Genomic DNA, 13,176 nt, shown 5'->3' with positions numbered 1-13,176 from the left:
GAGACCAGCCTGAGACCCTGTCACAAACAAACCCCCGGGCAATAAATGGTTGTGGCCGGCCACCATCCTCCAACGACTGCCCAACTGAGATCAGTGAGCCCTGCTTTCCTGCACTGTTTGTTTCACCAGCCTCTCCTGAGTGTTTTTGAATGAAGACAACAGTCTTCTAGAAGCCCTTGAGACATTTGCTGGTATTGCTATTCTGAAGACTTAGGGGGCCTGATATCAGAGGTGGATATCTCCCAGCCTCAGGCAATCTTAAATCACTTCTAGGGGTTGTTTCTCCGAGACACCTTTCCCTACCTGAGCAAGAGTCTAACGTGGCTTGATTCATATTCATTCATTCATTCATTCATTCATTCATCCACTCATTCATTCTCTTCCCCCCTCCTCTCCTTCCTTCCCTTCCTCCTCTCTCTCTCCCTGACTTCCTTTCCTCCTTCTCTTTCTTTTATAAGACAAGGTCTCCCTGTAGCTTAGGCTAGAGTGAGGAATTCACTCTGTAGTCAGGGGTGGCTGACCTGTGTTCCCCCATGCCAGTGTCTAACAGGATCTTGGAGATTAATCAGAGGTTGGTGGGCAGAGAATTCAATACCTGCATACTGTATAGCTAGATGCCTGGCTATAAATTATGAGAACATCAAGGTTCTGAATGGACCTGAAGACATCTTGGTGATTGATAGTGTCTTGCAGGATTCTTAGGGTCAATGTTCCTCATGTTATACAGTCTTTGCTTTAATTTACCTATTTTCACCCCAGGGATGGAACCCAGGGGTGCATTCTAAGCTAAGCTAAGCTAACCTAAGCTAAACTAAACTAAACTAAACTAAACTAAGCTAAATTAAGCTAAGTTAAACTAAACTAAGCTAAACTAAACTAAACTAAGCTAAACTAAACTAAGCTAAACTAAGCTAAGCTAAACTAAGCTAAACTAAGCTAAGCTAAACTAAACTACGCTAAGCTAAGCTAAATTAAACTAATCGCTCTCCCACTAAGCTTCATCCTGCTTTGGTGACGTTTTAAGATTCTATGAAGAGTAGAAAAGTGTACAACCTTGAAGTTATGATTTTTTTTCAGTTGTATGATTATTGAGTCTCATGGGTAATGTGTTGTCACTGTTGTGAGTGCCTTCTGGATCCAGAGACTTCTTGAATGAAATAGAAGCCAGTGAAATACTTTCCTTGATATTTTCCAAGATGGTAGATTGTTTAGATATTTAATTTTTTTTCTTTTGAGAGAGAGAGAGAGAGACTCTCTCTGTGTAGACTTGGCTGTCCTGGAACTTTTGATTAGACCAAACTGGCCATGAACTTGAAGAGATCCCCACTTCTGTCTCCCAAATACTGGAATTAAAGATATATGCCACCACACCTTGCTGGATATTTAAATTTAAGGCCACATTAGCTTCTTGGTGTGTGTGTGTGTGTGTCTACACTTCTGTGCATGCATGTGTCTGCTCCAGGGTCAATCTCACATGTCTCTTCAACAGCTACACTGTTGGTTTCTAATGTGGCTCTTCAGATCCTTACTGGCTGTGGTTAGCACTGTAGCATTCATACAGACCACACAGTGTCACTCTCTGTGTGGTATATACACTCTCAAGGCGTTTCTATCACAGGGTCAGGAAGGTTCATCGTGAGGTGGGCCCTTCTCCTGGCCGCAGCCACAAGGATGGGTGTCAGGAGTTTCCACCCTCAGAGGGCTAGGCCACCGGCTCTCTGAAGGGGCAGTCTGTCCTTATCAATGGCAGTGCTAAACAAACATACCCTTTGGAGAGTGAACTCTACCCTCCAACTGCCGGGTTCCATAGCTGCCTGCAGCTATTACGAAGTGGGTAGCTGGAACAGAAGGTGAGGGATGGATGGGGAAGGGGCGAAAAGAAAAACGGCCAGGACAATGTTTCACTGATCGAGGCCGGAAACTTTAATGGCGCCAGACCTTTTAACAGTTTGGGCAAACCCTTCCCCCCCCCCCCCCCAGACTCTGGGCTGAGTTCCGGTGGAAGTTGTCTAGCTTCTCTTGGAGGTCCTCGCCTTGACTGCTCCCGGCAGCTGGGTGGGTCACCTGCTTAATTCAGGAATTCCTAGACCTGGAGGAACAATGAACTTAACCGTTGCTGAGCTTCTCCACCACAGGATAAAAATTCCTGCTTTAACCTACTTCCCTATTATGTCCTAAAGGCAGATTCCTGCCTGAAGCCAGGGATTGTCCTTGACCAAAGTCAAACTCAAACCGACTGTCCCAATAAGGCTCTGTACATCCAACCTCTACCTTCAGATATGCTAGACACACAGGCAGCTCTCTAGAACCTTTCCTTCTGCAATATCAGGAACCTAGAAGCTGATCAGAAGTAATCTTGGAAGATTAGGAAATTATGAAGTAGAAAAGAAGACACTATTAAAGCAGTTGTTATAAAAAGAAAGGTAAATGGAACATTTAAAAATCAACTTAACAAAATTGTGTTTTTAATATATTTATTAGATATATTCTTTATTTACATCTAAAATGATTTCCCCTTTCCTGGTGCCCCCTCCCGGAAAGTCCCATAAGTCCTCTTCCCTCTTCCTGTTCCCCAGTCAAGCCCTTCCAGCTTCCCTGTCCTGGTCTTCCCCTACACTGCTGCACTGAGCCTTTCCAGGGCCAGGGGCCTCCCCTTCCTTCCTTCTTGGGCATCATTTGATATATATGAATTGTGTCTTGGGTATTCCGAGCTTCTGGGCATGTGTCTTTATTACATGCTGGGGAATCCTCTGGGTATATGCCCAGGAGTGGTATAACAGGGTCCTAAGGTAGTGCCATGCCCAGTTTTCTGAGGAACCGCCAGACTGATTTCCATAGTGGTTGTATCAGCTTGCAACCCCACCAGCAGTGGAGGAATGTTCCTCTTTCTCCACATCCTCGCCAGCACCTGTTGTCTCCTCAGTTTTTGATCTTAGTCATTCTGACTGGAGTGAGGTGAAAGCTCAGGGTTGTTTTGATTTGCATTTCCCTGATGACTAAGGATGTTGAACATTTCTTTAGTTGCTTCTCAGCCATTTGATATTTCTCAGGTGAAAATTCTTTGTTTAGCTCTGTTCCCCATTTTTTTAAATAGGGTTATTTGGCTCTCTAGAGTCTAACTTCTTGAGTTCTTTGTATATATTGGATATTAGCCCTCTGTTGGATGGATGTAGGGTTGATAAAAATCTTTTCCCAATCTGTTGGTTGCTGTTTTGTCCTATTGTCAGTGTCCTTTGCCTTACAGAAATTTTGTAATTTTATGAGTTCCCATTTGTCAATTCTTGATCTTAGAGCATACGCTATTGGTGTTCTTTCAGGAAAATTTCCCCTGTGCCCATGTGCTCAAGGCTCTTTCCCAGTTTCTTTTTTATTAGTTTCAGTGTGTCTGGTTTTATGTGGTAAATGGAACATTTAAAAATCAGCTTAACAAAATTGTGTTTTTAATATATATGTTTTAAAATACTTTTTTTTTTTTATTAGAATGTATTTAGCTTCAGCCTGCCAGGTAGCATGCCCACCCTGTATTTCTTCTCCTGAAAACCATTTTAACTGTTTCATGATGCTGATCATGGCAGAGGCTAAACCTATTTTATAGCTGGCAACTATTATGATGTGAAGGACAAATCATTACACAGTGTCACAGTCAGAAATAGAATGTGTGTTCTGAATGGTGACGTCAGGCTGGATTCAGCTCCCTGCCCATCCTCCCTGCTCCTTTTTGGGAAATTTTGGCCATCCCACCTGAAGGTTTCAGGCCAGGGCAAGTGTCAGGGCAGGCTTCGAAGACACAGTGTGTGCTTCTTGACCACTCCCCCCAACCTCCCCCAGCCCCCCAGATGAGGACAGGTAAACTCAGGTCGAGGCAGGCTTTCTTGGTTCCTGACCACGTCCCTCTGTACCATGCTGTCCCATTCCCATGGGCTTTAAATATATATGCTGCCGTATATTAGTGTACGGAAATGAGAGTGCCTACAAGGGAAGCTTCTGAAGGTTGCGGAGCCTTGATGCTGTCTTGTGAATCCTAAGGATCCAAACACTTTTCCTAGAAGCCTCTGTGATAGAAAGACATAGAAACAGCGTTTCTAGTCTGTGACAATTAAAACTGTAAATAGAATGGCAGTTAAATATTGTAAGAAGCCGGTTTCCTTGCAATCACCCTGGAGCCGTCTGAGCCCCCTTTCTGTGCCTCCGTTCTTGCTGCTGGCTTCTAGGTGCTGTGGGGAACTCTTCTAAGACGGTGCTGTTTCCTGGGGCTGCGCCCTGCTGAACACATTGCTTAGATTACACTCATTCTCTGGACTCACACACTGAGTAGTATATAAGATAGGAAACTTCCACTGATAGCTATGCCCAAGAAAAAGGCTTATCAGAGTGGTTTTCACAGCATTCCAGAGGGGATTAGAAAGCTGTGCTGATGTCATGGCCACTTGGGGCTATCTTCAGAAGTGCTTCTGACACTCCAACTGTTAAAGGAAGTAAGTGATAAGATACCAAGTACCACAGCCTGTTCTTTTTAAAGTAGAGCCTAAATAAAAGCAACTATATAAATATGTACATTGTTATATTTTCCTCTCTGTAGCCGCCAGCAGCTACATGTAAACCGGGTTACCTGTTGAGAGAATTTTGGGGTCATAGGGAAGAGCGGCGAAAAGACCGTACGGCTAAGTCAATGTTCACTGATCAAAGCCGTAAACTTTAATGGCGCCGGACCTTTTAACAGTTTGGGCAAACCCTCCCCCCAGACTCCAGGCTGAGTTCCGGTGGAAGTTGTCTAGCTTCTCTTGGAGGTCTTCGTCTTGACTGCTCCGGCAGCTGGGTGGGTCACCTGTTTAATTCAGGAATCCCTATACCAGGAAGAACAATGAACTTAACCTTTACTACGTGCGCTCCACCCTAAGTGGAGCAGAATCCTGGCTAACTGGGAGAAGTTAACCTTGACCAAAGTCAAACTCTGACCAAGTGCAAGACCGCCCCAATATGGCTCTGTACACCTCTCAAGACTTGGTATTCTATAAGATCACACACATATGTAATTAATCTTGATGTTATCAGTTAAATAAGAGCACCTTTTGGGTAGTTTTGTTGTTCTGTAATGTTGCTTCTTTAAAATTCTTTAAATTTTTGAAGTTTGTGTGTGTGTGTGTGTGTGTGTGTGTGTGAGCACGAACATGCACAACCATGATATATATATATATATATATATATATATGGAGGTCAAAGGGCATCTTGCAGGAATTGATTTTCTCCTACCACATGAGTCTCAGAAATCTCAGAAAATTTAAGTCTTCAGGCTTGATGGCAAACTCCTTTCCTACTGAGCCATATAACTGCCCCTGATTTCTGTTGTTGTTTGTTTATTTTTTGTTTGTTTATTTTTTGATAGAGTCTCTTTTAGTCCAGGCTGGCCTCAAACTCTGTAGCCGTTAATGACCTTGAACTCCATATTCTCCTGCTTCTGCCTCCCAGTTGCTGGGGTTAGACCCTGCTTTTGTTTAGTACTGGAGACCGAACTCACAGCTAATGTGTGCCAGGCGAGCACTCCACCAAATGAACTACACCCTCCAGTGCCCTGAGTGCATATAATTAATTGGATTGCTCTTAAGCAGTGCTCTTGGAGTCATCTTAAGTCTGTAGTCAGGTTTATTGTCTAGAACGTGCTGGAGACAGACGCTCCATGGCTGAACCCCTCCGTACTGAGTACTTGAAATGTGCTGGTGTAACTGAGAGCCGCATTTGGGTTTGCTCTTCCTTAGTCAGCTGAAGTTTCAGTGGCTACTTGGAACTAGAGAAGGCCCCATTGTCGGGTTCTAGGTCTGCAGGGGCTTCTATGTTTATTCCTAAAGCTCAATTGTGTTAGTAGAAGTAATTATTCATTTAGACACTTAGGACAATTTGATGTCTCTAAATCTGAGAAAAAACTTACACGTTTTGCCATTGAATTTATCAGTTTCATAGTAGTTCTTGAACCGAGTGACTGCTAAATTCAAAAGTCCTCTTTATTACCTGGGAAAATTGTTTGTATGGGCACCATGCTTTTACTGGCCCTGTTTGGGAGAGACTGATTTGTCTCGTGAATACCAAGTCTCCTTGTGTGTCCCCTGCCTGCCTCCCCACCCCCACCCCCAGGGGCTAGGCCTCTGTTCCTAAGCCCAGCAGCTGTTGTGACAGGGGACAGCTTGCATTCTTAGCCAGCAGCTGCCCAAAGCATTTCTAATCTGGTTTTGGCAGGAAATAGCACACAAGTGAAAGCCAAATTAAAAGAAGCTTGAAAAGTAACAGAGTAACTTAGGGCGACACCAATGTATGGTCGGGTTTCCTCTGCAGATTGTACTAGTGATTCATTAACATGACAGGGCCCAGAGGCACTCCGCGTGGGCCATGTGTGATCAAGTTTAAAATCCAGAATCTAGGCACTGGAGACAACTTCAAGGTTAAGACCATGTACTACTTACTCTTCAAGGGGACCCAGGTTCAGTGTCCATCACACCCACTGGTGGCTCACAACTGTCTGTGACTCCAGCTCTAGCCAATCTGATGCCTTCTGGGCTCCATGGGCACCTACACCCACATCCCTCCACATGCACACACTTAAACATAAAATTAATCTTTAGTAAACACAGAATCTCACTCAAGTCTTAGAATAGGCTCGGAGGAGGTTATTACTATTTTTATTATGTAAATGATATGCTACAAATTTGTTTTAATTGATTTAGCCAAGAACTCAAAATTATTGTTCTTTCAAGATAAACTACTCATTGATAATTAGTGCTTAGGGTTTCCTCCCCCTCTGCTCTGAGCTACAGTGTCACCCACCCTCTACAGAAAGCTGCTTCCACATTCCTTCAGCATAACTTATGCAGATATTTGGCAAGCACACTTACTTTTGCTGAATGCAAGGAATAAAAATATGTTTTGTATTTATTCTCTTTGCTTCAAAGTAAGAGTTTTTCAACAGGTACGAGTATGGCTGTTAATGGGGAGCCACTTTTCCCTGACAGTAAATACTCCTCAGGAGGAGGGAGAGCTTTACTAGCTCAGCAGATAAAAGCACTTTTTGCCAAGCCTGACAACCTTGGCTCTGTTCCTGGGACCACACAGTGGAAGGACAGAACAGACTCTTATAGGTTGTCCTATAGGATTCCTGTAAGACTTCCTATAGGTGGTTCTCTGATTTCCACAAGTGCATCTCTCCCACACAAAAATAAATAAATGTTAAAAAATTTTTTAAGTTCTTCAAGTTGTAGTTGCAAATAGATTAATTTTGTCCCTAAAGAGATTTTGCCATGTGCTCACCTTGGTGTCTACAATTCCTCTCTACATCAAATTCTGCTTCCTGTGGAAGGCCCAGGGAGCTGTGGGCTCTGAGAGACCTCTTAGAAGGTTCCAGGTGCTGTCCATGAAGAGGAGGCCTTCCCAGGCACCTGGCCTGTGCTTACCATGTCTGTTTTTCCTTGCAGACTTTCACTGCCTGGTGCAACTCGCACCTGCGGAAAGCTGGGACCCAGATCGAGAACATAGAGGAGGATTTTAGGAATGGCCTGAAGCTCATGCTGCTTCTCGAAGTTATCTCAGGTGGGTGTGCTGGCTCCAGGCGGCGTCTAACGTGATCTGCAGGGCACTGTCTTACCCTTCGACCTCGGCTGGCTACAACGCGGCAAAAACTGGGTTCAGCCCTGGGGAGACAGGGGGGTCTGTCTATCTGTGAGGTCTTGGCCAGCCTAGATGTACACAGCAGGTTACAGGCCAGCTAGGGCTACACAGTAAGACCTTTGCATCAAAAAACAAGGCCAAAGAAAACTTCTCAAAGAGCAGTCTACCTGTTTGTGTATTTGTTTGTTTATTCCTGAATGGCTTCCATATAGAATGGACTTAAAATGTTCAGCACTGGATATGACAGTGCTTCTCTATAATTTCAGTCTGAGTCAAAAGAATCACCATGAGTTGAGGCCAGCCTGGTTACATAGGGAACTGCAGGCCAGCCTAGGGTACATGGTAAGATCCCTTCTTTAAAAAAACAAAACAAACAAACCAGTAAAACAAAATAGCATACCCGCACATCTCAAAGTGTGAGCGTGAGAAGGACGGGTGTGTGCGAGCGTGAGAAGGACGGGTGTGTGTGAGCGTGCGAGCGTGCCACCCGCCACACTGCTCGCCTCATCGTTAGGCCATCTTTAATGTGGATTCCAGGAATAAATGACCTCTGGTCTGGGCTACTGCATGTTTCACAGGACTCTGAAATGTGTAGAGATAACCCCCGGGCTTGTCAGCTGGTGGAGACTGGGCAGGCTGGGGGGCCCTCGAGGAGATGTACGTGGAAAGGAGAATGGTATGCCTGCTCAGATCTAGAGAGCATCAGGACTAGACAGATGTCTTAGAAGAGCTTGGGCAATCACTTCTGTGACTTAGGCATCTCTAATAGCTAGCCAGCAACTCTGAATGCTCCAGGGCCACTAACTGGCTTCTTTCGTTACTAGTGTGAAGGCTGGCTCATGGCCAAATCCAGCACTGGTATGTCTGCAAAGGTTATGTGGTGGCCTACCTGTTCTCTTAGTCACGTTGGCCTTGACGTGTTCCCTTCCGGGGAAACCAGAAACATGCCAGAAGCAGTAGAGAGATGACCTCCTCTGAAGGAAAGCCTAGACTCTAGTATTCAACCCACTCAGAACTAAGACGTTATTCTCTGCATGATTCTCCTTTCTTCCTTCAGGGGAAAGGCTGCCCAAACCTGACCGGGGCAAAATGCGGTTCCACAAGATTGCGAATGTCAACAAGGCTTTGGATTACATAGCCAGCAAGGGAGTGAAACTGGTATCTATTGGGGCTGAAGGTAGGTGACAGGTAGCCTCCTCTCCTCCCTCCTACATGCTCCATTGTTGCCTGTATCATGCCCCCTCCTAGGTACCAGCTACAGACATGTATCAGGAATGGGCACCAGGTTCTAGACTTACTGGTTAAAAAATAATAACATCAACTGTGGCACCTTGTCTTCCTCAGATGAGTTACTAAAGATTCAAGTTTGAATGACTCCAGGTTAGGAACTGATCAGTATGGACTGTGGTGCTGAGAAAAACCCGTCATTCTAGAACCTTCTGAGTTCAGTCTGGACTACATAAGGAGTTCACGTCCAGGAGCTTTCGCTGTGCTGCGTGCTGAGTCCTCCCACTGTCGTTTAGGGAAGACTGCAAGAGAGGCCAGGGCCGAGGCTAGGATGCCTGCCCTCTGATGGAGTCTCAGAACTCCTGAGGTGGTCTGCATTGACAGTATTCTCAAGACTGGTACTTATCACTAACTCAGAAGTCACAGAAACCGAAGCCATTTGCTTATAAATGCCGCACAACCAGATGCTTGACACTGCCTGTTTAAACAGCCTGTCCGCTCCTGTGTATCCTTGCCAGCGAGCTGTGCACTGATTGCCTTAGAAGAGCTAATTGTCAGCTCTTTGTCATCTGCCCATTAACTTGTTTTTCTCACCCACAGAAATAGTCGATGGCAATGTGAAAATGACCCTGGGTATGATCTGGACCATCATCCTCCGCTTCGCCATTCAGGACATCTCAGTGGAAGGTAAAATTCGTGGCTGGTGATCCAGTTGCCTCATTTGGGAATCGATGAGCTTATAAATTAAACTTTGAGTAGGATATTGTGACACTGAGCAGTCACTTGCACGATCAAACGAGAGGCATCTAAACTGAGTCTTCAGAAATTTTATATTTATATGGGAAAAGACCGTGGCAGCGCTGTTCTATTCTTGGGGTGGAATCACTTTGCAAGAGATGAACACATGTCCGGCCAGACGGTGTTTTTAACATAAGTGTCTTTACTGCATATTGTACTAGGAAGTTCGCAAACGTGCTAATGCAATAGGCAGAGGGTTTTCTTTCTTCTTTGTATTCTCCATCCTTCCCTCCTTCCCTCCCTCCCTCCTTCCCTCCCTCCCTTCCCCCTTTCTCTCCCCCTCCTTTCCTCCTTATTTCTTCTTCCTTCTCTTTCTCCCTTCACTGGGGATTAAAATAGGGCCTTGCACATGCTAAACACATGTTTCACCACATGCTAAACACATGTTTCACCACATGCTAAACACATGTTTCACCACATGCTAAACACACGTTTCACCACATGCTAAACACATGTTTCACCACAGAGCCATCCCCCCCAACCCCCCAGGGCAAAGTTCTTTAGGCTTTCAGCTAAAACTTTAGTAATATTGATATTAATAATAAAAGTTGGGCATGGTGATTGATAGCTATAAACCTAGCACTCAGGAAGCTAAGACGGGAGGACCACAGGTTTGAAAATGCCTCAGGCTTCAGAGTGCTAGGCCATCGGGGGCTGTGTCGTCCCTGTTCTATCCCGAAAACATTCTTCACATTCCCTCCAAAAAAGAAGAAGAAACAAACAAACAGGATTTCCTAGCGCAGCTACAGTGTGAATCAGTCTTCAAAACAGAGTTGACTTTATGAGTGGGTTTAACTATTTAGGTAGTTAAATTTAGTGGATAAAAATTGACACGATTATGACAAGTTACTGTTTTTCAATAAATTGGGAACCTTCAGGAAGCATCCTGTTACTTTCATTAGCATGAAGAAATGCACTGTAATAGAATCACCTTGTGCAGGAGTTTTCAGATGCAGACTGTGTGTTCTTCAAACTGGCTGTCATTTCTGAGCCCGAATTGAGGTTTAAATGTCATTATATCTTGGTTTGACGTTTTAGATGACATAAATGGGTTTGGTGTTCTAAAAAGGGAATCACTTAAGTGAGTTAGAAAGTTCTCTAAGGGCATATGCTGCGGGCTTTTTGTCACCTCGTACAGTAAGTAAGCAGGGACGTGACTTGTTAAAACGATTTATTTTAATTATGTATATGCATTTGCTCATGAGTGCAGGTGTTCTTGGAGGCCAGGAGAGGAAGTCAGATTCCCTGGTGCTGGAATTATACGTAGTTATGAGCTTCCCAGGGTGCTGGGTGCTGGGAATTGAAACAGATCCTCTTCCTGTGCAGTGTGAGCTCTTGGCTACTGGGCCTCTCTGCTCTCCAGCCCCAGTAGGCGGGTCTTAATGATTGACTACTGAGCCTTCTCTGCTCTCCAGCCCCAGTGGGCGGGTCTTAATGATTGACTACTGAGCCTTCTCTGCTCTCCAGCCCCAGTGGGCGGGTCTTAATGATTGACTACTGAGCCTTCTCTGCTCTCCAGCCCCAGTGGGCGGGTCTTAATGATTGACTACTGAGCCTTCTCTGCTCTCCAGCCCCCAGTGGGCGGGTCTTAATGATTGACTACTGAGCCTTCTCTGCTCTCCAGCCCCAGTGGGCGGGTCTTAATGATTGACTACTTGAGCCTTCTCTGCTCTCCAGCCCCCCAGTGGGCGGGTCTTAATGATTGACTACTGAGCCTTCTCTACTCTCCAGTCCCAGTGGGAGGGGTTTTTTTTCCATTTTTTTTCCATTCCAAATGATTTCCCCTTTCCAGCCCCTCCCCCTGCCTCTCTGAGGGTGCTCCCCTACCCACCCACTCCCATCCCCGCATTCCCCTACACTGGGGCATTGACCACAGTGGGCGGGTTTTAGTGATTACTGGCTGATGAGTCACTAAAACCACCAGAAATACTAGCACCCGAGCCTCTGCCTTCCTGGGAAGATGATAAGAAACGCCTCACTTCTCCACTCAGGCCAGGTTAGCTGTCGGTGACCGAGTTAAAGGAGGCTGACTAATTGGCAGCCCCGCTTGCCCTTACACCCATCTGCATGCTGTGATTTGAGAGATAAATAGGCACTTCTGATTCTCAGGACATCGAGTTTGACACTTGTCAACAGCACTAAATTCAGAGTTATTTACAAGAGGTGCTGCTGAGATGATGTAGCTGTGAGTCCTCCCTGACAACCTGAGTGGATTTCTAGGACCCACAAGGTGGAGAAAAGAGTACTGATTCCTGACAATTGTTCTCTGGCCTGCACATGTGCACTGTGGCACATGTGCGTGTGTACATGCACATACATACACACACACAAACACACACACAGAGGCACACGCACTCACACACACACATGCACACCTTTTCTTGCTGTCATTATAGAAACATCTGCCAAAGAAGGCCTGCTGCTGTGGTGTCAGAGGAAGACCGCTCCATACCGAAATGTGAACATCCAGAACTTCCACACCAGGTAAGCGCTCGGGCCCTCAGGCCCTGCCTGCCCCCAGCCCAGGAAGGCCTGGACAACCATGTGGCTTAGACTAGTAGCTCTCCTGTCCAGCGCCGGCTTTACACAGGAGAGAAGGGAAGCTGTATTTTCCCAGTGCTCAGAGCCTCTCCAGGAGACCACCCATTAGGGTTTGCAGCCATGTACTCCTGTTTGTTAAGTAGAGGCTGTGTTGTGCCAGAGCCCTTCCCAGCTGGTTGCTCCTTGCCCCCACACTAGGAGAAGATGACAGGAACCTCTTAACCTAACCTTAAGAGGTTACGTAGCCTCTTATCTGGGATGGTGGGACCCAGCAGGCTCTACAACTACTCTGGGCATTCCAACACCCTAGCCTCTTCCTTCTTATGCCATCAGTTTTAAATCGAAGAGAAATAGGAAAGTCACATTGTAAAAATGGCAGGGAACAGGACAAAGGAAGCCCAGGCTTGTTGTGAGAGCTTGGCTCCTAGGGCTTTGCTAGCACTGTCCTGTGTGGGCAGAGGCTTGGTCACACTTCATCTTTGGATGGTGAGTTCCTTTGAGTCTGTAGGTAATGAGATAAAGGAAGGAAAAAGTTACAGCACAGCCACAAATTGGGAGGTACTTCTGGCTAGACCATTATCAGGTTAATGGCTGTTGGGAGAGGGAGAGTCCATTTTCTTTAAGGGTGTGACCGTCGGTATGTTAACCATGCTCTAGTGGATGGCCTACATCCATTGGATGGGATATACCCATGAGTATATGGACAACACAAATTGGAGTTGACTATTTAGAGACAGAGAGACAGAGAGGCAGAGACAGAAGAGGAGGAAAAAGGAGTGGAGACAATTGAGAGTATGATTAAAGTGTACTGTATACTTACATGAAACTCTCAAATATTTTAAAAATATATATATTTAAAAATATGTTAAAGAATAAGCTAGGCTTAGCAAGCATAGGAGAAAAGAAGCACTCCCTGTCCCAAAGAAGTGAGGGAGAGAGAGAGAGAGAGAGAGAGAGAGA

At 45.4% G+C, this 13,176-nt stretch overlaps 1 protein-coding gene across 1 annotated transcript in view; it reads left to right on the top strand.

Annotated features, from left to right (window-relative positions):
• The window catches only part of Actn2 (actinin alpha 2), a 67,680-nt gene that overhangs the window by 17,886 nt on the left and 36,618 nt on the right, over nucleotides 1–13,176 (top strand). The window contains exons 2-5 of the mRNA XM_052157460.1: nucleotides 7,458–7,572; nucleotides 8,708–8,827; nucleotides 9,478–9,564; nucleotides 12,072–12,159. Of these exons, the coding sequence (XP_052013420.1) occupies nucleotides 7,458–7,572; nucleotides 8,708–8,827; nucleotides 9,478–9,564; nucleotides 12,072–12,159 (410 nt within the window). The remainder of the gene's footprint in view (nucleotides 1–7,457; nucleotides 7,573–8,707; nucleotides 8,828–9,477; nucleotides 9,565–12,071; nucleotides 12,160–13,176) is intronic.

The sequence above is a fragment of the Apodemus sylvaticus genome, chromosome 14 (genome assembly GCF_947179515.1).
Source record: "Apodemus sylvaticus chromosome 14, mApoSyl1.1, whole genome shotgun sequence".
NCBI lineage: Eukaryota > Metazoa > Chordata > Mammalia > Rodentia > Muridae > Apodemus > Apodemus sylvaticus.
The sequence above is the reverse complement of the archived record's forward strand: the minus strand, read 5'-3'. Positions and strand labels throughout refer to the sequence as shown.